This window comes from Saccoglossus kowalevskii, chromosome 1 (genome assembly GCF_978046115.1).
Source record: "Saccoglossus kowalevskii chromosome 1, keSacKowa6.1, whole genome shotgun sequence".
NCBI classification, from domain to species: Eukaryota; Metazoa; Hemichordata; class Enteropneusta; family Harrimaniidae; genus Saccoglossus; species Saccoglossus kowalevskii.
Window position 1 is genome coordinate 46,259,536 of NC_140641.1, and position 26,302 is coordinate 46,285,837.

General features: G+C 32.9%; 1 protein-coding gene across 4 annotated transcripts in view; it reads right to left on the bottom strand.

Moving 5' to 3' along the window:
* LOC102805386 (TBC1 domain family member 2B-like) overlaps positions 1-26,302 on the bottom strand; it is a 103,797-nt gene that overhangs the window by 35,418 nt on the left and 42,077 nt on the right. For 3 of the 4 annotated variants that reach the window (XM_085502615.1, XM_085502605.1, XM_085502613.1), the window contains exons 3-7: positions 18,411-18,594; positions 18,134-18,259; positions 7,220-7,343; positions 6,333-6,402; positions 4,508-4,622 (exon numbers count right to left, since the gene is read on the bottom strand). In XM_085502615.1, coding sequence (XP_085358741.1) covers positions 4,508-4,622; positions 6,333-6,402; positions 7,220-7,343; positions 18,134-18,259; positions 18,411-18,594 — 619 coding nt within the window. Of the gene's footprint in view, positions 1-4,507; positions 4,623-6,332; positions 6,403-7,219; positions 7,344-18,133; positions 18,260-18,410; positions 18,595-23,776; positions 23,869-26,302 lie in introns of those variants that run through there. The other variant, XM_085502621.1, reaches the window with a different exon arrangement.

Here is a 26,302-nt window from a genome sequence, read left to right on the forward strand (position 1 = left end):
TGAAGTGTGGTGTTGTATAAATGGATGGTAATACAACTGAGCTTTGTTTCATACTGAAGTGTTGTGTTGTATAAATGGATGGTAATACAACTGAGCTTTGTTTCATACTGAAGTGTGGTGTTGTATAAATGGATGGTAATACAACTGAGCTTTGTTTCATACTGAAGTGTGGTGTTGTATAAATGGATGGTAATACAACTGAGCTTTGTTTCATACTGAAGTGTGATGTTGTATAAATGGATGGTAACACAACTGAGCTTTGTTTCATACTGAAGTGTGGTGTTGTATAAATGGATGGTAATACAACTGAGCTTTGTTTCATACTGAAGTGTGGTGTTGTATAAATGGATGGTAATACAACTGAGCTTTGTTTCATACTGAAGTGTGATGTTGTATAAATGGATGGTAATACAACTGAGGTTTGTTTCATACTGAAGTGTGGTGTTGTATAAATGGATGGTAACACAACTGAGCTTTGTTTCATACTGAAGTGTGATGTTGTATAAATGGATGGTAACACAACTGAGCTTTGTTTCATACTGAAGTGTGATGTTGTATAAATGGATGGTAACACAACTGAGCTTTGTTTCATACTGAAGTGTGGTGTTGTATAAATGGATGGTAATACAACTGAGCTTTGTTTCATACTGAAGTGTGGTGTTGTATAAATGGATGGTAATACAACTGAGCTTTGTTTCATACTGAAGTGTGGTGTTGTATAAATGGATGGTAATACAACTGAGCTTTGTTTCATACTGAAGTGTGGTGTTGTATAAATGGATGGTAATACAACTGAGCTTTGTTTCATACTGAAGTGTGGTGTTGTATAAATGGATGGTAATACAACTGAGCTTTGTTTCATACTGAAGTGTGGTGTTGTATAAATGGATGGTAACACAACTGAGCTTTGTTTCATACTGAAGTGTGGTGTTGTATAAATGGATGGTAACACAACTGAGCTTTGTTTCATACTGAAGTGTGGTGTTGTATAAATGGATGGTAATACAACTGAGCTTTGTTTCATACTGAAGTGTGGTGTTGTATAAATGGATGGTAATACAACTGAGCTTTGTTTCATACTGAAGTGTGGTGTTGTATAAATGGATTGTAACACAACTGAGCTTTGTTTCATACTGAAGTGTGGTGTTGTATAAATGGATGGTAACACAACTGAGGTTTGTTTCATACTGAAGTGTGGTGTTGTATAAATGGATGGTAATACAACTGAGCTTTGTTTCATACTGAAGTGTGGTGTTGTATAAATGGATTGTAACACAACTGAGCTTTGTTTCATACTGAAGTGTGGTGTTGTATAAATGGATGTTAACACAACTGAGGTTTGTTTCATACTGAAGTGTGATGTTGTATAAATGGATGGTAACACAACTGAGCTTTGTTTCATACTGAAGTGTGGTGTTGTATAAATGGATGGTAATACAACTGAGCTTTGTTTCATACTGAAGTGTGGTGTTGTATAAATGGATGGTAATACAACTGAGGTTTGTTTCATACTGAAGTGTGGTGTTGTATAAATGGATGGTAATACAACTGAGCTTTGTTTCATACTGAAGTGTGGTGTTGTATAAATGGATGGTAACACAACTGAGCTTTGTTTCATACTGAAGTGTGGTGTTGTATAAATGGATGGTAACACAACTGAGCTTTGTTTCATACTGAAGTGTGGTGTTGTATAAATGGATGGTAATACAACTGAGGTTTGTTTCATACTGAAGTGTGGTGTTGTATAAATGGATGGTAATACAACTGGGCTTTGTTTCATACTGAAGTGTGGTGTTGTATAAATGGATGGTAACACAACTCAGCTTTGTTTCATACTGAAGTGTGATGTTGTATAAATGGATGGTAATACAACTGAGCTTTGTTTCATACTGAAGTGTGGTGTTGTATAAATGGATGGTAATACAACTGAGCTTTGTTTCATACTGAAGTGTGGTGTTGTATAAATGGATGGTAATACAACTGAGCTTTGTTTCATACTGAAGTGTGGTGTTGTATAAATGGATGGTAATACAACTGAGCTTTGTTTCATACTGAAGTGTGGTGTTGTATAAATGGATGGTAACACAACTGAGCTTTGTTTCATACTGAAGTGTGGTGTTGTATAAATGGATGGTAACACAACTGAGCTTTGTTTCATACTGAAGTGTGATGTTGTATAAATGGATGGTAACACAACTGAGCTTTGTTTCATACTGAAGTGTGGTGTTGTATAAATGGATGGTAACACAACTGAGCTTTGTTTCATACTGAAGTGTGGTGTTGTATGAATGGATTGTAATACAACTGAGCTTTGTTTCATACTGAAGTGTGGTGTTGTATAAATGGATGGTAATACAACTGAGGTTTGTTTCATACTGAAGTGTGGTGTTGTATAAATGGATGGTAACACAACTGAGGTTTGTTTCATACTGAAGTGTGGTGTTGTATAAATGGATGGTAACACAACTGAGCTTTGTTTCATACTGAAGTGTGGTGTTGTATAAATGGATGGTAATACAACTGAGCTTTGTTTCATACTGAAGTGTGATGTTTGGTGTGAGTCATCACTTATTAGACATATGAATTCATTTGGTGTGAGTCATCACTTATTAGACATATGAATTCATTTGGTGTGAGTCATCACTTATTAGACATATGAATTCATTTGGTGTGAGTCATCACTTATTAGACATATGAATTCATTTGGTGTGAGTCATCACTTATTAGACATATGAATTCATTTGGTGTGAGTCATCACTTATTAGACATATGAATTCATTTGGTGTGAGTCATCACTTATTAGACATATGAATTCATTTGGTGTGAGTCATCACTTATTAGACATATGAATTCATTTGGTGTGAGTCATCACTTATTAGACATATGAATTCATTTGGTGTGAGTCATCACTTATTAGACATATGAATTCATTTGGTGTGAGTCATCACTTATTAGACATATGAATTCATTTGGTGTGAGTCATCACTTATTAGACATATGAATTCATTTGATGTGAGTCATCACTTATTAGACATGTGAGTCATCACTTATTAGACATGTGAGTCATCACTTATTAGACATATGAATTCATTTGGTGTGAGTCATCACTTATTAGACATGAATTCATTTGGTGTGAGTCATCACTTATTAGACATATGAATTCATTTGGTGTGAGTCATCACTTATTAGACATATGAATTCATTTGGTGTGAGTCATCACTTATTAGACATATGAATTCATTTGGTGTGAGTCATCACTTATTAGACATACGAATTCATTTGGTGTGAGTCATCACTTATTAGACATATGAATTCATTTGGTGTGAGTCATTACTTATTAGACATATGAATTCTTTTGGTGTGAGTCATCACTTATTAGACATATGAATTCATTTGATGTGAGTCATCACTTATTAGACGTGTGAGTCATCACTTATTAGACATATGAATTCATTTGGTGTGAGTCATCACTTATTAGACATATGAATTCTTTTGGTGTGAGTCATCACTTATTAGACATATGAATTCATTTGGTGTGAGTCATAACTTATTAGACATATGAATTCTTTTGGTGTGAGTCATCACTTATTAGACATATGAATTCATTTGGTGTGAGTCATCACTTATTAGACATATGAATTCATTTGGTGTGAGTCATCACTTATTAGACATATGAATTCATTTGGTGTGAGTCATCACTTATTAGACATATGAATTCATTTGGTGTGAGTCATCACTTATTAGACATACAAATTCTTTTGGTGTGAGTCATCACTTATTAGACATACAAATTCTTTTGGTGTGAGTCATCACTTATTAGACATATGAATTCTTTTGGTGTGAGTCATCACTTATTAGACATATGAATTCTTTTGGTGTGAGTCATCACTTATTAGACATATGAATTCATTCAGTGTTCATTAATATCTATATAACTTGCGTTTTAAATAGATCATAATGGCCAATTGATTGACGCAAAATACAAATGACGTCTACCCGGTAGTTAGGGAACTGGTGTGCACAACTGAGCTGAATTTTGGACATTATGTAACTATCTGATTGACGATATTATAAATCTGTACATCCATATAAGAGTGGTCGGCAATCATACACCAAATAAATACATTATTCATAGAATGCAACTAGTTAAATTTAGAAGATTGCCAAGGTTGGTAATCTCTGTTGATTGCAACTACTTATGACTTGACTTCATAAGTTCAGGATATATTCAAGGTATAGAGGGTAACAAACGCATGGTCTTATTCAGAATCCACCAACCAAGGGATGCTGTACAGTAAAAACAATAACATGCTCCCAATTAGTTCTAACATAGCAGTAATTTGACTTTACCTTTATCAAAAAAATATGACATATATAATATAATGTCACAGAAATTGTGAGCGTTCAACAAACATTTATATGACACTCACTTTCAGAATGGTTGTACTACAGCACAGGTTCATTAAACTATTATTAGAGGGGGTATCATTATGGGATAAATACTCACCTTCTAACAACATCAAGTCCCATATTGCTAACACTGAGTCCCAGCAAGGAAGAGAAACAAATGAACAGAGAAACCAAGGTGTAATAAACATCAATGGATCAATACCTTGATAGTCCTACAAAATGAGGTTAAAAACAATCAATTTGTGTAAAAAGCAAAAATGACCTGAACTCACCAGTCTATATGCTAACTTTGGCATTATATTTAAAACAAGCATTAATGACCTGAACTCACCAGTCTATATGCTAATTTTGGCATTATATTTAAAACAAGCATTAATGACCTGAACTCACCAGTCTATATGCTAACTTTGGCATTATATTTAAAACAAGCATTAATGACCTGAACTTACCAGTCTATATGCTAACTTTGGCATTATATTTAAAACAAGCATTAATGACCTGAACTCACCAGTCTATATGCTAATTTTGGCATTATATTTAAAACAAGCATTAATGACCTGAACTCACCAGTCTATATGCTAACTTTGGCATTATATTTAAAACAAGCATTAATGACCTGAACTCACCAGTCTATATGCTAATTTTGGCATTATATTTAAAACAAGCATTAATGACCTGAACTCACCAGTCTATATGCTAACTTTGGCATTATATTTAAAACAAGCATTAATGACCTGAACTCACCAGTCTATATGCTAATTTTGGCATTATATTTAAAACAAGCATTAATGACCTGAACTCACCAGTCTATATGCTAACTTTGGCATTATATTTAAAACAAGCATTAATGACCTGAACTCACCAGTCTATATGCTAACTTTGGCATTATATTTAAAACAAGCATTAATGACCTGAACTCACCAGTCTATATGCTAACTTTGGCATTATTTAAAACAAGCATTAATGACCTGAACTCACCAGTCTACATGCTAACTTTGGCATTATATTTAAAACAAGCATTAATGACCTGAACTCACCAGTCTATATGCTAACTTTGGCATTATATTTAAAACAAGCATTAATGACCTGAACTCACCAGTCTATATGCTAACTTTGGCATTATATTTAAAACAAGCAATAATAACCTGAACTCACCAGTCTATATGCTAACTTTGGCATTATATTTAAAACAAGCATTAATGACCTGAACTCACCAGTCTATATGCTAACTTTGGCATTATATTTAAAACAAGCATTAATGACCTGAACTTACCAGTCTATATGCTAACTTTGGCATTATATTTAAAACAAGCATTAATGACCTGAACTTACCAGTCTATATGCTAACTTTGGCATTATATTTAAAACAAGCATTAATGACCTGAACTCACCAGTCTATATGCTAACTTTGGCATTATATTTAAAACAAGCATTAATGACCTGAACTCACCAGTCTATATGCTAACTTTGGCATTATATTTAAAACAAGCATTAATGACCTGAACTCACCAGTCTATATGCTAACTTTGGCATTATATTTAAAACAAGCATTAATGACCTGAACTCACCAGTCTATATGCTAACTTTGGCATTATATTTAAAACAAGCATTAATGACCTGAACTCACCAGTCTATATGCTAACTTTGGCATTATATTTAAAACAAACATTAATGACCTGAACTTACCAATCTATATGCTAACTTTGGCATTATATTTAAAACAAGCATTAATGACCTGAACTCACCAGTCTATATGCTAACTTTGGCATTATATTTAAAACAAGCATTAATGACCTGAACTCACCAGTCTATATGCTAACTTTGGCATTATATTTAAAACAAGCATTAATGACCTGAACTTACCAGTCTATATGCTAACTTTGGCATTATATTTAAAACAAGCATTAATGACCTGAACTCACCAGTCTATATGCTAACTTTGGCAATTTCTGTTTCATCAATTTATGAAATATTTGTGCATGAGTTTGAATCCTGCAAGAAAAAAATGGTAATTAAGTTAGAATATATTTCAAGGACCCTGAAGGAGTTTACCTGTACCATTATTAACAAATTCAAATAAATATAATCTTCTATCACCATGTTAAAGCTTAGATCTGACATGGTTGGAATGAGTTACCTCACGAAAGCATCAATGACCATGTACATGACATAACAAGTCACCTAAATCAGTCACATCACACAAAATCTGGGGCATATGTATACCATCATGTATCAACCAAGTTTAGGGGAAACTGGTCCATGAACTGAATTACTGTGTTGGATGTACAAAATCCAATCCATAAGGTTCCCCCAACTGTATCTACGTTCTCACATGTATAAAAAATGCCACAATCTCCCTGAAGCGAGGTGATTTTAATGTTTTGGGACAAAACTGCTGGCAGTTAAATATCATTGCAATTGATAAATCAAAACAATGTGCATCAGTAACCCATCATGAGTGATGTCAATTTCAACAAAATCAGTTATAGTAGGTGGGAGAAACAAGCGAGGACATGAAATATGTATGAATAACCATCAAGGTGATGTCAATTTCAACAAAATCAGTTATAGTAGGTGGGAGAAACAAGCGAGGACATGAAATATGTATGAATAACCATCAAGGTGATGTCAATGTGAAGTTCTAATGAAATCATATACCAGAAATGTTGAAACATTTTTGAGAACAATAACGGGTATCAATCAATCAGTCAAATGTCAGAATCAAAAATACGATGATACATGTACAAGTTATATTTCAGACTTCAGGTAATGAGAAGACAGCAGTTACAGAGTTACAACTCTACTATACCTGTGCATTGAGTCCTCAAAATATCCACGTAAATATTTAGGTCTTTCAAATAAGGATACCATGGCCCAGAAAGCTTCTTCCTCTTCCATATGCATTAAAAACATACCAGCAATATATGACATACCTGAAAACAACCACATTGACAGCAATATACAAAGAGATACAGTTTGTTTGTACTCACCTTGACAGTAACCAACATTTAGATTATATCTTGTATATATTGACAATACTCACCTTGACAGTAACCAACATTTGGATTATATCTTGTATATATTGACAATACTCACTTTGACAGTAACCAACATTTGGATTATATCTTGTATATATTGACAATACTCACCTTGACAGTAACCAACATTTGGATTATATCTTGTATATATTGACAATACTCACCTTGACAGTAACCAACATTTGGATTATATCTTGTATATATTGACAATACTCACCTTGACAGTAACCAACATTTGGATTATATCTTGTATATATTGACAATACTCACCTTAACAGTAACCAACATTTGGATTATATCTTGTATATATTGACAATACTCACCTTGACAGTAACCAACATTTGGATTATATCTTGTATATATTGAAAATACTCACCTTGACAGTAACCAACATTTGGATTATATCTTGTATATATTGACAATACTCACCTTGACAGTAAGCAACATTTGGATTATATCTTGTATATATTGACAATACTCACTTTGACAGTAACCAACATTTGGATTATATCTTGTATATATTGACAATACTCACCTTGACAGTAACCAACATTTGGATTATATCTTGTATATATTGACAATACTCACCTTGACAGTAACCAACATTTATATTATATCTTGTATATATTGACAATACTCACCTTGACAGTAACCAACATTTGGATTATATCTTGTATATATTGACAATACTCACCTTGACAGTAACCAACATTTGGATTATATCTTGTATATATTGACAATACTCACCTTGACAGTAACCAACATTTGGATTATATCTTGTATATATTGACAATACTCACCTTGACAGTAACCAACATTTGATTATATCTTGTATATATTGACAATACTCACCTTGACAGTAACCAACATTTAGATTATATCTTGTATATATTGACAATACTCACCTTGACAGTAACCAACATTTGATTATATCTTGTATATATTGACAATACTCACCTTGACAGTAACCAACATTTGGATTATATCTTGTATATATTGACAATACTCACCTTGACAGTAACCAACATTTGGATTATATCTTGTATATATTGACAATACTCACCTTGACAGTAACCAACATTTGGATTATATCTTGTATATATTGACAATACTCACCTTGACAGTAACCAACATTTGGATTATATCTTGTATATATTGACAATACTCACCTTGGCAGTAATCAACATTTGGATTATATCTTGTATATATTGACAATACTCACCTTGACAGTAACCAACATTTGGATTATATCTTGTATATATTGACAATACTCACCTTGACAGTAACCAACATTTGGATTATATCTTGTATATATTGACAATACTCACCTTGACAGTAACCAACATTTAGATTATATCTTGTATATATTGACAATACTCACCTTGACAGTAACCAACATTTGGATTATATCTTGTATATATTGACAATACTCACCTTGACAGTAACCAACATTTAGATTATATCTTGTATATATTGACAATACTCACCTTGACAGTAACCAACATTTAGATTATATCTTGTATATATTGACAATACTCACCTTGACAGTAACCAACATTTGGATTATATCTTGTATATATTGACAATACTCACCTTGACAGTAACCAACATTTGGATTATATCTTGTATATATTGACAATACTCACCTTGGCAGTAATCAACATTTGGATTATATCTTGTATATATTGACAATACTCACTTTGACAGTAACCAACATTTGGATTATATCTTGTATATATTGACAATACTCACCTTGACAGTAACCAACATTTGGATTATATCTTGTATATATTGACAATACTCACCTTGGCAGTAATCAACATTTGGATTATATCTTGTATATATTGACAATACTCACCTTGACAGTAACCAACAATTGGATTATATCTTGTATATATTGACAATACTCACCCTGACAGTAACCAACATTTAGATTATATCTTGTATATATTGACAATACTCACTTTGACAGTAACCAACATTTGGATTATATCTTGTATATATTGACAATACTCACCTTGACAGTAACCAACATTTGGATTATATCTTGTATATATTGACAATACTCACCTTGACAGTAACCAACATTTGGATTATATCTTGTATATATTGACAATACTCACCTTGGCAGTAATCAACATTTGGATTATATCTTGTATATATTGACAATACTCACCTTGACAGTAACCAACATTTGGATTATATCTTGTATATATTGACAATACTCACCCTGACAGTAACCAACATTTAGATTATATCTTGTATATATTGACAATACTCACTTTGACAGTAACCAACATTTGGATTATATCTTGTATATATTGACAATACTCACCTTGACAGTAACCAACATTTGGATTATATCTTGTATATATTGACAATACTCACCTTGGCAGTAACCAACATTTGGATTATATCTTGTATATATTGACAATACTCACCTTGACAGTAACCAACATTTGATTATATCTTGTATATATTGACAATACTCACCTTGACAGTAACCAACATTTGATTATATCTTGTATATATTGACAATACTCACCTTGACAGTAACCAACATTTGGATTATATCTTGTATATATTGACAATACTCACCTTGACAGTAACCAACATTTGATTATATCTTGTATATATTGACAATACTCACCTTGACAGTAACCAACATTTGATTATATCTTGTATATATTGACAATACTCACCTTGACAGTAACCAACATTTGGATTATATCTTGTATATATTGACAATACTCACTTTGACAGTAACCAACATTTGGATTATATCTTGTATATATTGACAATACTCACCTTGACAGTAACCAACATTTGGATTATATCTTGTATATATTGACAATACTCACCTTGACAGTAACCAACATTTGGATTATATCTTGTATATATTGACAATACTCACCTTGACAGTAACCAACATTTGGATTATATCTTGTATATATTGACAATACTCACCTTAACAGTAACCAACATTTGGATTATATCTTGTATATATTGACAATACTCACCTTGACAGTAACCAACATTTGGATTATATCTTGTATATATTGAAAATACTCACCTTGACAGTAACCAACATTTGGATTATATCTTGTATATATTGACAATACTCACCTTAACAGTAAGCAACATTTGGATTATATCTTGTATATATTGACAATACTCACTTTGACAGTAACCAACATTTGGATTATATCTTGTATATATTGACAATACTCACCTTGACAGTAACCAACATTTGGATTATATCTTGTATATATTGACAATACTCACCTTGACAGTAACCAACATTTATATTATATCTTGTATATATTGACAATACTCACCTTGACAGTAACCAACATTTGGATTATATCTTGTATATATTGACAATACTCACCTTGACAGTAACCAACATTTGGATTATATCTTGTATATATTGACAATACTCACCTTGACAGTAACCAACATTTGGATTATATCTTGTATATATTGACAATACTCACCTTGACAGTAACCAACATTTGATTATATCTTGTATATATTGACAATACTCACCTTGACAGTAACCAACATTTAGATTATATCTTGTATATATTGACAATACTCACCTTGACAGTAACCAACATTTGATTATATCTTGTATATATTGACAATACTCACCTTGACAGTAACCAACATTTGGATTATATCTTGTATATATTGACAATACTCACCTTGACAGTAACCAACATTTGGATTATATCTTGTATATATTGACAATACTCACCTTGACAGTAACCAACATTTGGATTATATCTTGTATATATTGACAATACTCACCTTGACAGTAACCAACATTTGGATTATATCTTGTATATATTGACAATACTCACCTTGGCAGTAATCAACATTTGGATTATATCTTGTATATATTGACAATACTCACCTTGACAGTAACCAACATTTGGATTATATCTTGTATATATTGACAATACTCACCTTGACAGTAACCAACATTTGGATTATATCTTGTATATATTGACAATACTCACCTTGACAGTAACCAACATTTAGATTATATCTTGTATATATTGACAATACTCACCTTGACAGTAACCAACATTTGGATTATATCTTGTATATATTGACAATACTCACCTTGACAGTAACCAACATTTAGATTATATCTTGTATATATTGACAATACTCACCTTGACAGTAACCAACATTTAGATTATATCTTGTATATATTGACAATACTCACCTTGACAGTAACCAACATTTGGATTATATCTTGTATATATTGACAATACTCACCTTGACAGTAACCAACATTTGGATTATATCTTGTATATATTGACAATACTCACCTTGGCAGTAATCAACATTTGGATTATATCTTGTATATATTGACAATACTCACTTTGACAGTAACCAACATTTGGATTATATCTTGTATATATTGACAATACTCACCTTGACAGTAACCAACATTTGGATTATATCTTGTATATATTGACAATACTCACCTTGGCAGTAATCAACATTTGGATTATATCTTGTATATATTGACAATACTCACCTTGACAGTAACCAACAATTGGATTATATCTTGTATATATTGACAATACTCACCCTGACAGTAACCAACATTTAGATTATATCTTGTATATATTGACAATACTCACTTTGACAGTAACCAACATTTGGATTATATCTTGTATATATTGACAATACTCACCTTGACAGTAACCAACATTTGGATTATATCTTGTATATATTGACAATACTCACCTTGACAGTAACCAACATTTGGATTATATCTTGTATATATTGACAATACTCACCTTGGCAGTAATCAACATTTGGATTATATCTTGTATATATTGACAATACTCACCTTGACAGTAACCAACATTTGGATTATATCTTGTATATATTGACAATACTCACCCTGACAGTAACCAACATTTAGATTATATCTTGTATATATTGACAATACTCACTTTGACAGTAACCAACATTTGGATTATATCTTGTATATATTGACAATACTCACCTTGACAGTAACCAACATTTGGATTATATCTTGTATATATTGACAATACTCACCTTGGCAGTAACCAACATTTGGATTATATCTTGTATATATTGACAATACTCACCTTGACAGTAACCAACATTTGATTATATCTTGTATATATTGACAATACTCACCTTGACAGTAACCAACATTTGATTATATCTTGTATATATTGACAATACTCACCTTGACAGTAACCAACATTTGGATTATATCTTGTATATATTGACAATACTCACCTTGACAGTAACCAACATTTGATTATATCTTGTATATATTGACAATACTCACCTTGACAGTAACCAACATTTGATTATATCTTGTATATATTGACAATACTCACCTTGACAGTAACCAACATTTGGATTATATCTTGTATATATTGACAATACTCACCTTGACAGTAACCAACATTTGGATTATATCTTGTATATATTGACAATACTCACCTTGACAGTAACCAACATTTGATTATATCTTGTATATATTGACAATACTCACCTTGACAGTAACCAACATTTAGATTATATCTTGTATATATTGACAATACTCACCTTGACAGTAACCAACATTTGATTATATCTTGTATATATTGACAATACTCACCTTGACAGTAACCAACATTTGGATTATATCTTGTATATATTGACAATACTCACCTTGACAGTAACCAACATTTGGATTATATCTTGTATATATTGACAATACTCACCTTGACAGTAACCAACATTTGGATTATATCTTGTATATATTGACAATACTCACCTTGACAGTAACCAACATTTGGATTATATCTTGTATATATTGACAATACTCACCTTGGCAGTAATCAACATTTGGATTATATCTTGTATATATTGACAATACTCACCTTGACAGTAACCAACATTTGGATTATATCTTGTATATATTGACAATACTCACCTTGACAGTAACCAACATTTGGATTATATCTTGTATATATTGACAATACTCACCTTGACAGTAACCAACATTTAGATTATATCTTGTATATATTGACAATACTCACCTTGACAGTAACCAACATTTGGATTATATCTTGTATATATTGACAATACTCACCTTGACAGTAACCAACATTTAGATTATATCTTGTATATATTGACAATACTCACCTTGACAGTAACCAACATTTAGATTATATCTTGTATATATTGACAATACTCACCTTGACAGTAACCAACATTTGGATTATATCTTGTATATATTGACAATACTCACCTTGACAGTAACCAACATTTGGATTATATCTTGTATATATTGACAATACTCACCTTGGCAGTAATCAACATTTGGATTATATCTTGTATATATTGACAATACTCACTTTGACAGTAACCAACATTTGGATTATATCTTGTATATATTGACAATACTCACCTTGACAGTAACCAACATTTGGATTATATCTTGTATATATTGACAATACTCACCTTGGCAGTAATCAACATTTGGATTATATCTTGTATATATTGACAATACTCACCTTGACAGTAACCAACATTTGGATTATATCTTGTATATATTGACAATACTCACCTTGACAGTAACCAACATTTGGATTATATCTTGTATATATTGACAATACTCACCCTGACAGTAACCAACATTTAGATTATATCTTGTATATATTGACAATACTCACTTTGACAGTAACCAACATTTGGATTATATCTTGTATATATTGACAATACTCACCTTGACAGTAACCAACATTTGGATTATATCTTGTATATATTGACAATACTCACCTTGGCAGTAACCAACATTTGGATTATATCTTGTATATATTGACAATACTCACCTTGACAGTAACCAACATTTGATTATATCTTGTATATATTGACAATACTCACCTTGACAGTAACCAACATTTGATTATATCTTGTATATATTGACAATACTCACCTTGACAGTAACCAACATTTGGATTATATCTTGTATATATTGACAATACTCACCTTGACAGTAACCAACATTTGATTATATCTTGTATATATTGACAATACTCACCTTGACAGTAACCAACATTTGATTATATCTTGTATATATTGACAATACTCACCTTGACAGTAACCAACATTTGGATTATATCTTGTATATATTGACAATACTCACCTTGACAGTAACCAACATTTGATTATATCTTGTATATATTGACAATACTCACCTTGACAGTAACCAACATTTGGATTATATCTTGTATATATTGACAATACTCACCTTGGCAGTAATCAACATTTGGATTATATCTTGTATATATTGACAATACTCACCTTGACAGTAACCAACATTTGGATTATATCTTGTATATATTGACAATACTCACCTTGGCAGTAATCAACATTTGGATTATATCTTGTATATATTGACAATACTCACCTTGACAGTAACCAACATTTGGATTATATCTTGTATATATTGACAATACTCACCTTGACAGTAACCAACATTTAGATTATATCTTGTATATATTGACAATACTCACCTTGACAGTAACCAACATTTGGATTATATCTTGTATATATTGACAATACTCACCTTAACAGTAACCAACATTTAGATTATATCTTGTATATATTGACAATACTCACCTTGACAGTAACCAACATTTGGATTATATCTTGTATATATTGACAATACTCACCTTGACAGTAACCAACATTTAGATTATATCTTGTATATATTGACAATACTCACCTTGACAGTAACCAACATTTGATTATATCTTGTATATATTGACAATACTCACCTTGGCAGTAACCAACATTTGGATTATATCTTGTATATATTGACAATACTCACCTTGACAGTAACCAACATTTAGATTATATCTTGTATATATTGACAATACTCACCTTGACAGTAACCAACATTTGATTATATCTTGTATATATTGACAATACTCACCTTGGCAGTAACCAACATTTGGATTATATCTTGTATATATTGACAATACTCACCTTGACAGTAACCAACATTTGGATTATATCTTGTATATATTGACAATACTCACCTTGACAGTAACCAACATTTGGATTATATCTTGTATATATTGACAATACTCACCTTGACAATAACCAACATTTGGATTATATCTTGTATATATTGACAATACTCACCTTAACAGTAACCAACATTTGGATTATATCTTGTATATATTGACAATACTCACCTTGACAGTAACCAACATTTGATTATATCTTGTATATATTGACAATACTCACCTTGACAGTAACCAACATTTGGATTATATCTTGTATATATTGACAATACTCACCTTGACAGTAACCAACATTTGGATTATATCTTGTATATATTGACAATACTCACCTTAACAGTAACCAACATTTGGATTATATCTTGTATATATTGACAATACTCACCTTGACAGTAACCAACATTTGGATTATATCTTGTATATATTGACAATACTCACCTTGACAGTAACCAACATTTGGATTATATCTTGTATATATTGACAATACTCACCTTGACAGTAACCAACATTTGGATTATATCTTGTATATATTGACAATACTCACCTTGGCAGTAACCAACATTTGGATTATATCTTGTATATATTGACAATACTCACCTTGACAGTAACCAACATTTGGATTATATCTTGTATATATTGACAATACTCACTTTGACAGTAACCAACATTTGGATTATATCTTGTATATATTGACAATACTCACCTTGACAGTAACCAACATTTGGATTATATCTTGTAAATATTGACAATACTCACCTTGACAGTAACCAACATTTGATTATATCTTGTATATATTGACAATACTCACCTTGACAGTAACCAACATTTGGATTATATCTTGTATATATTGACAATACTCACCTTGACAGTAACCAACATTTGGATTATATCTTGTATATATTGACAATACTCACCTTGGCAGTAACCAACATTTGGATTATATCTTGTATATATTGACAATACTCACCTTGACAGTAACCAACATTTAGATTATATCTTGTATATATTGACAATACTCACCTTGACAGTAACCAACATTTGGATTATATCTTGTATATATTGACAATACTCACCTTGGCAGTAATCAACATTTGGATTATATCTTGTATATATTGACAATACTCACCTTGACAGTAACCAACATTTGGATTATATCTTGTATATATTGACAATACTCACCTTGGCAGCAATCAACATTTGGATTATATCTTGTATATATTGACAATACTCACCTTGACAGTAACCAACATTTGGATTATATCTTGTATATATTGACAATACTCACCTTGGCAGTAATCAACATTTGGATTATATCTTGTATATATTGACAATACTCACCTTGACAGTAACCAACATTTGGATTATATCTTGTATATATTGACAATACTCACCTTGACAGTAACCAACATTTGGATTATATCTTGTATATATTGACAATACTCACCTTGACAGTAACCAACATTTGGATTATATCTTGTATATATTGACAATACTCACCTTGACAGTAACCAACATTTGATTATATCTTGTATATATTGACAATACTCACCTTGACAGTAACCAACATTTGGATTATATCTTGTATATATTGACAATACTCACCTTGGCAGTAACCAACATTTGGATTATATCTTGTATATATTGACAATACTCACCTTGACAGTAACCAACATTTAGATTATATCTTGTATATATTGACAATACTCACCTTGGCAGTAATCAACATTTGATTATATCTTGTATATATTGACAATACTCACCTTGACAGTAACCAACATTTGATTATATCTTGTATATATTGACAATACTCACCTTGACAGTAACCAACATTTGGATTATATCTTGTATATATTGACAATACTCACCTTGACAGTAACCAACATTTGGATTATATCTTGTATATATTGACAATACTCACCTTGGCAGTAATCAACATTTGGATTATATCTTGTATATATTGACAATACTCACCTTGACAGTAACCAACATTTGGATTATATCTTGTATATATTGACAATACTCACCTTGACAGTAACCAACATTTGGATTATATCTTGTATATATTGACAATACTCACCTTGACAGTAAGCAACATTTGGATTATATCTTGTATATATTGACAATACTCACCTTGACAGTAACCAACATTTGGATTATATCTTGTATATATTGACAATACTCACCTTGGCAGTAATCAACATTTGGATTATATCTTGTATATATTGACAATACTCACCTTGACAGTAACCAACATTTGGATTATATCTTGTATATATTGACAATACTCACTTTGACAGTAACCAACATTTGGATTATATCTTGTATATATTGACAATACTCACCTTGACAGTAACCAACATTTGGATTATATCTTGTATATATTGACAATACTCACTTTGACAGTAATCAACATTTGGATTATATCTTGTATATATTGACAATACTCACCTTGACAGTAACCAACATTTGGATTATATCTTGTATATATTGACAATACTCACCTTGACAGTAACCAACATTTGGATTATATCTTGTATATATTGACAATACTCACCTTGACAGTAACCAACATTTGGATTATATCTTGTATATATTGACAATACTCACCTTGGCAGTAACCAACATTTGGATTATATCTTGCATATATTGACAGGACTCTAAATAAAGATGCTCTGCCTTCTTTGGCCTCTGGAACACTTCCCATAAACATATGATGCGTAGGAAATGTGCGTTCTATTCACAAAATAAACAAGGTATCAACAAAATTGTTTATGTTAACACTTGGTATAAACTCAGAAGGTCAATAAAGGTCAAACTGGAATGACAAGATATTCGATATATAACATGTAAGGCAGTTATGTATGAAGATAATTGTCAAACTTACCAACATCTAGAAATATTTGTCTTAATACTGTAATTGGTACCATGTTGTTGATTTTCATGTTAAAAACACTATTTCTATGTTCCTCTAAAAACTCATCAGTGTGTAACTCCATTGCACTTTTACTTTCTCCATACTCACTCACACCCAGATCCACTAACTGGAAACGGATCAGTGATAAATTCTCCTGAAAACAATAAAGACATCTCACTCACATCCAGATCTAATAACTGGGAAGAAAAAACAAGTCATTGGCTATGACACAGTCCCTGTCCAGTTTTTAGTTATTCCTGTAAAATACTTTATATTCACTTGGAAATGTATACCCTTTTTCCTAAATTTACCATTCAAAAAACAAAGTGAAAATAAATTCTACACAGAACACCCTAAAAGTGTTTTCAGTGAAAATTAATTCCAGCTAAAACAAGTCATTGTAAATGACACAGTCCCCGTTAATTTTTTGAAAGTTCTCTTTGTGCTCGTCATATTAAAGCGGAGGGGTTGTCGCAAGCATGTCCTTGAAACTTGAGTTCCAAGTGGTGTATACAACAGATTGTTTATTTACATCAAAACACTTGTTCGGTGTAGTAGTAATATGGCCAAAAATAAAAACAGCTGTTATTCGACCATCTTTGATCTGATTATGAAACACACTGATATGTATGATGTATACATATGTATGATGCCAAATACGAATGAAAATGGCACATAAATTGTGGAAATATAGTAGTAAAGCCAAAAAGTCAGATGGCTGTCAATCGGCTATCCTTGACCAGATTTTGAAACGAATTGTCATAGACATGCATTCTAACATGTATAAAGTACATGTAAGTGCCAAATTTGAATGAAAACTGACAGAGCATGTCCAAGCAGTGTTCTCCACAAGGGGTTTTAGGCGGGCGGCCCGCCCATCAAGTTTTACGGCCGCCCAGTAACTCTCAACACCCGCCCACCAACGTACATCCAGCTGAAATTATTTGTAAAAAGCTTGCATTGTTCTTCCCAAGCCTAAACAAAAGAGTAGTTGCCCAACCCTTTATTTTGCTATTGTTTCAACAGTCCAAACATAAACAATGTCCATTGGAAGTCTGCAAGCAGTTATCAAGTGTATTCATGGCAATTTGTCAATCGCTTGAATTCATTGTCGCCCGACATTGTTGCCACTTATTGCTCATAGATTAGCAGATTGCATGTAAACTCGAACAAAAATTTAAATTCTAGCCGTATTTACATCGTTCGCTCGATTTTCATTGAGAAAACAGCATGGAGAAGGCAAACTGATGACCTTTTGGCCTACCCCATTCAACGACCGTCTGCTACCCACCGCTGTTGGCGCTGTAACGATTTAGTATCTAAGTTGCATAGGGGAACAGCGCATTCTGGGTGTTCGTGTACTGAATTCGGAAAGCGGTAATAAACATCAAACATGACTGCTGGATTAGTTTACCGCGAGTATTTGTAATTGAATAATATTTTAGTTATCTTTTCCACGTACTTTTTTCAATTTATCTATTTTTTATGTCTAATCTTTCGAGAACATATCAGATTCTTTTATTTTGCCGATTGCTAGCATTTTTTTCTTGAATTCCAAAACAATGTGTGAAAACGCAACGTATCGTGGCCGTACATGCGTAAATGCATCTTACCGTCCGTCGGCACGGGTGAGTACTGATGCCACAAATAAAAATGTTATGGATTTTGTTTTGACAAATTGTCTGTTTTGACTTCGTGGGCAAATCATCTCGTATATTTTCTACATTATAACTCAATTATGTTTTGTACTTGCTCTTGGTTACTCGAATTGCATTTCATGAATGCAGAATAATTTGCGAACGCATAAATCACCGATTTCAAACTTTTTGCATTTCGTAAATATTGATAGTGACCAATCTGTTTGTATTTCAAAAAATTGTAACATGTTCCAATTAAATTAAATTAAAAAGAGAATAGTAAATAACTTAGTGTGTATTGCAGTTCATGTCATAAATGCGAAAATGCTGTATGTAAATGATATGCAAATTAATATGCAAATTTATGCTAATTAGGCCGCCCACCAGCTAATTTGGATTGTGGAGAACACTGCCAAGATACGGCATAAAAAAAACAAGATGCCTGCCAGTCGACCATCTTTGATCCAATTGCGAAATAAATCGTCATGGACATGTATCCTAACATGTATAATGTATGTACCAAATTTGAATGACAACTGACAAAGCATGTCCAAAATACAACATTTTCAAAAAACAAGATGGCTGCCAGTCGGCCATTTTGAATCGAATTGCTAAGCCACTGCATGTGCATATGTCCCACATAAGGTACTAGGCACATGCAAAGAATGAAAGGAATCGGTCCACAGGATTCTGAAATATGACTCTGGACAGACTGACGGACGGACGGACACACGGACAGACAGACTCAGGAACTCGCGGACGGTCGGGGACATGTATCCTAACATGTATGATCTATGTCCTAAAATTGAATGAAAACTGATAAAGCATGTTCAAAATACAACATTTTCAAAAAACAAGATGGCTGCCAGTCGGCCATCTTTGATTCAATTGTGAAATAAATTGTCACGGACATGTATCCTAACATGTATAATGTATGTACCAAGTTTGAATGACAACTGACAAAGCATGTCCAAAATACAACATTTTCAAAAAACAAGATGGCTGCCATTCGGCCATTTTGAATCAAATCGCTAAACCACTGCATTTGCATATGTCCCACATAAAGTACTAGGCACATGCAAAGAATGAACGCAATCGGTCCAAGGGATTTTGAGATATGACTACGGACGAACGCACGGACGTCCAAACAGGGACTAATTAAGTATGTCAATTATAAACAATGAAAGGTATAGATAACGTAGAATATAATTAGGTGTGCAGGTAGTAATTGGCATCTTAACAAATTGAGTTATTTCAGATGACATCAAGAGTTGAATATCACATAGGTATTAAGTTATAAATAATAAATGACTATAAGTGTCAATATAGCATTGGTTATTTTAGCTATATAATAACAAAAATGTTGAAATTAGGCAGAGGGTTTTCAACCTGTTTATTCGCCTAGTTCATACCCACCATAGACTCTGGTTAGTCAAAATTACTATTTTGAACTGTAGGCATTAATCTGTGATTCAGCCAATGACGGAGAGAGCAAGCCAGGTCAGGGGAAGTCCCATGACCCAAGGATTTTTTTCCATATTGCTGCCTTATATTCACTTTCCTTTTTTCTACATAAACATGTACAAGGACTTAAAGGCAATCGATCTGGAAAGTGGAGTCTATGGTGGGTATGAACTAGGTGAATAGGTGGGTTGAAAACCCTCTGCCTAAATTTACTACAATCTTTTACCCACCATAGACTCTGGTCAGAAAAATGACTATTTTGAACTGTAGGACACAAAAGCTAATAGTCTGGAAGCTACTTCTCAAAAGCCTTCTAAAATATGTTTTAGCTGCACCCCATGTCAAACATTGTGGAAACAGACTATTCTTATGCAAAATTATCTGATATTTTCAAAAATGCCTGTTTCCAGGACGGCAAATGCCCTAAAAGTGGTTAAAATTGACATGTTGCTATGGTAACCCGAAAATATTAAGAAATCATTAAAAGTTCTATATTTTTAATATATATGAAGATATAGAAGTAAAGTTGGTACCAAAATGTAGATCGTGGATTGGGCCAATTATTTATGATATCATATATGCTAATTAGCTAATTTGCATATTCATAAATTACCAGCAAAGCTGTTTTTTCAAAGGAAATTGTGTATATTGCGTGATTGTTTTTTTTCAGAAAGATATAGTCTTCACAACACTATTTGCCCAATTATTTATGACATCATATATGCTAATCAACTAATTTGCATATTAACTAATTTGCATATTACTTAAATAGCATTGCTATTTAAGGTAGAGATGCAGTTTATTTGGCTTGCTTTTTAATTGAGTAATTAGACAATGAAGATGGTATTATATATCCAACATGTTATATATTTTCTGAAAGCTTATTATACAAACTTTGTGAAACTTGTCTTTATTTTAAATATTCAGAATGCGTTTTTGATTTTGGGTCAAAAATATGCTTTTTTGGACAAAAGTGGTTTAAAAAAAATTAGCTTAAAAACTTCAAGTCCGTTTGTGGGTAAAATTACATCACTGGATACCTTGGTATACTACTAATTCAAATGCGTCCACTCATCTCTCTAACGGCTTTCAAAGTCGCACAGCATGACCTCAAAGTTCACTCTTTTCTATTTTTGCATAATTTATATATCCATGTTAATTGCGGACTTGTTATTTTTGTTCCACTCGCCGTAATAAACTGTCCGGACGCATTTTGAAGGGGGAACACCTTGTCAATAATGTGTGAAAATTTCGAGGCAAATGGTCAAAGCGTCTATCAGCTATTTTAATTTAAAACCCAAGAATTCACCAAAAATAGAAGACGAGAAAAAGGCTAATTTGCATATTTGCACGTTAAACCGGGAATTACTGCTTTGTCATACTTTCTAGACTATTGAAATTGAAAGTTAACGTATAGACATAGACATTTTACGTAAAATCGTTGGACAAGAACAACTGCTCTTGAATATATAAATCAGAAACACGTCATTCATACCAGTGTTTTGATGGGGTCGGTAAAAACACGTGGCAATGCCCAGTAAATATGACGTCATCTCATGAATTATTAAACAGGGGGCGGTCCTAGGAAGGTGACCTTTTATCACGATCAAAACATCATGGCTTCTCTTCCATGTATTTTCAATAAAAAATCTACGAGTATTTCAGAGCCTATGGTTTACCGTGAAGAGTACAAAGTGGGATATTAAATTATTTATCCTTGATGATTTTTATGTAGTATTGAGAACCAACTCCAGGAAGCGAACGCACAATAATGAATAATCGCGTAATCCTAGAATCGAAACGCGAGGCACAGAAGTTTTGTTCATCGTTTCCAATCCCATTTTCCCCACTGCAACATATTTGTTAAAAGAAATATTTGAATTCTGTTCGTTTTTTAAGGAGGCATTTTTATATTTTTTTCCGATTTTGGCAACGCCTTATTCAGGGATTTTCTAAGACAGCCGCAGACAATCAGCGCACGGATGTACGTACAAAACATGCTGTTGTACCACAGGGAGCCCAGGAACTATAATCAACTGTAATACGCAGTCCTCTATGAGTGGGGGGGGGTATCGGCTGGTATCTAGTGTAAGAAATAGACAAGGGATGAAGGCTCCAGTCAGCTCACATTTTTTAAACTCGAAAAAATAGACGAAAAAAATGAAAAATAAAATCTAAAAAAAATACCAGGTTGAAGAATATTAGTTGCTCCTTCGAATTTCGCCAAAGCCTTACCTACATTTTACCCATATCTGCAGAAAAAATCAAGAAAACTACACAAATTGGCTCCATTTAGGAATTCCTAACGGTTAGTCCGACCGCACGACACCGTTGGAGGCGTGGCCTGTTCAGCATTTGTCAACAACCAATCACAAGACTGGTTACGAACCAGTTGAGCAAGGCTAACCGAGTCGTGACCTCGATGTGGTTCGTAACCATCTTGTGATTGGTTGTTGACAAATGCTGAACAGGCCACGCCTCCAACTGTGCCGTGCGTTCGGGCAAACCGTTAGGAATTCCTAAATGGAGTAAATTTGTGTAGTTTTCTTGATTTATTCTGCAGATATCGGTAAAATGTAGGTAGGGCTTTGGCGAAATTTGAAGAAGCAACTAATATTCTTCAACCTGGTATTTTTTTTATATTTAATTTTTCATTCTTTTCGTCTGTTTTTTCGAGTTTAAAAAATGTGAGCTGGCTGGAGCCTTCATCCCTTGTCTATTTCTTACACTAGATACCAGCCGATACCCCCCCCCCCCCCGCTCATAGAGGACTGCGTATTACAGTTGATTATAGTTCCTGGGCTCCCTGTGGTTGTACTACCGGCGGCGGTCGCCTGCAAGAATAGAGCTCCAGCTCCTAACGTAAAAGTTTTAAAATTTCGACCGGTTTTAAATAATTAGTGTTGGAAATCTGACATGTTTTAAGAGTGCAAAATTAAGGTGCATTTTCGAGCGGTCGAATTTTTCTGAGTAGAAATCGGCAAATGAAAAAAATAGGAGTGCTAAACAGTGAGCTTCGTTAGTTTAAAAAAATGGAATGTCCGTCAGATTGACGTAAACTTCCCAATTTTCACGGAAAAAGCAAAGGTCGTGGCCGAGTTGCAGGCTAAAAAAATCAAAAATCAAAACAAAATCATCAATCAGTAAGTATTATGACAAGGAAAACAAAACATCAGACGCGGAGAAGCGGTCAGCGCGTCAAAAGAGTTGTTACCGTAATGTATCAAGTTACCTCTCTCTGTGATTTATTTTTCATTGAAATTATTTGCTTGTTTTCAATTAATTTTAGCGTACCTCTGCAATTTATTTTAGCATTGTCAGTTGTTTGCTTCGTTGAATTAAACGGAGTTCGTCCGGTTGCAAACAAAGCTGTCTCGCACCACCTAGCAAAACTTGCGAATAATCGAAGTACAGGTACCCATTGGACAAAAGATACACAAAAGTTTGTATCTCCCCGACCCAGTGCAATATATCCGGTTAGAATCAAAGCTCACGTGCCCCTTATTTGAGGGACCAGATTCTGCCGTAAATTCGGGATGGGATTTAGAAAAAAAATAAAATGGGACTTTTAAGGTGTATTTTGGCGTCATTTTCTAAGTTTTACCGTAGTCATTGACGCCTATTCAAGAGTATAATGTTTATTGTGACTAGCGTGAATGGGTAAGCTTCGTTTCGACAATGAGCAGTTATCACTGTAAACAATGTTAAATTATTCTTCACATGCTCAGTTTATTTTTTGAGAACAATTATTTAAAAATAAAATCTCTCTGTCAATCAGAAACTCGGATTCATGCCTTCAGGGAAAGTCATGTTTGGACGCTCACATCGATTTTGTTTTTCGTTCGGTGGGCTGATGCCTTCAGTGTAGCTTTTGCCTCTTCCGACATAGAAATCATCTGAATCTTCTTTCTACCTCTCTTTCTTTTCACACCACGCATAATGTAAAGATAAAAATTAGGAAAAAACGCTGAGGAAATATAATGTTTGGTTTGCTAGCGAGCGAGAACTGATTTGAGAATAATTGCACATACCGTGAATTGAATGAACTATGACCCGTACAATCTCGATTTGCATATTGTCAATCAAAGGTCCTGTTATTTGGTTACTCATGCAAATTAGGCAATTGGACATAAACATTGCCACGTGTGAGTGTTTTTTATTTTTAACCAGAAAATAAACAGCAATTTTAACGGTGTTCCAATAAGAATTCATTGGTCAAATTTTCACAGAATGTTCTTTAGATAAAAATCTATATAAAAAACGAAAAAAACTATTTTTGATTGAAATTCACAAATAAACTGCATCTCTACCTTAAGGTAGCGAGAAGGTTTTGTGACGTTTTTAAATAAAACATTCTCTGTCTGTTGTCTCGTTCAGAACAGTAATTTAGGTTATATATATCAAAAGACTAAGTATAGAGGTGCAAGTTCGCACAAACTGGACAGACATTGTTTACATAATTATCACGTGACATCAAAAATGGCGAACCTTGTAAAAATGTACGCGATTGCGAGAGCACACTGCGGAATTTCCTGGTAAAATTTAAGTTATGCATTGTCCGTAATCAAGTCCATTGAAACGCGTCTCCGATAATCAAATGACCTATTTTTCCGATTTCTATGCAGGTTTGTTTTTTGTCCCCAAATTATTTCATACTTGGCACCTTTAACAGACTATTATTCTGTGGCAAAGCATTTTCTTTAAAAACCCAGACATATTTCGCACCATCATTATCTTTTGAACGATAACTGCGAGTTTGAA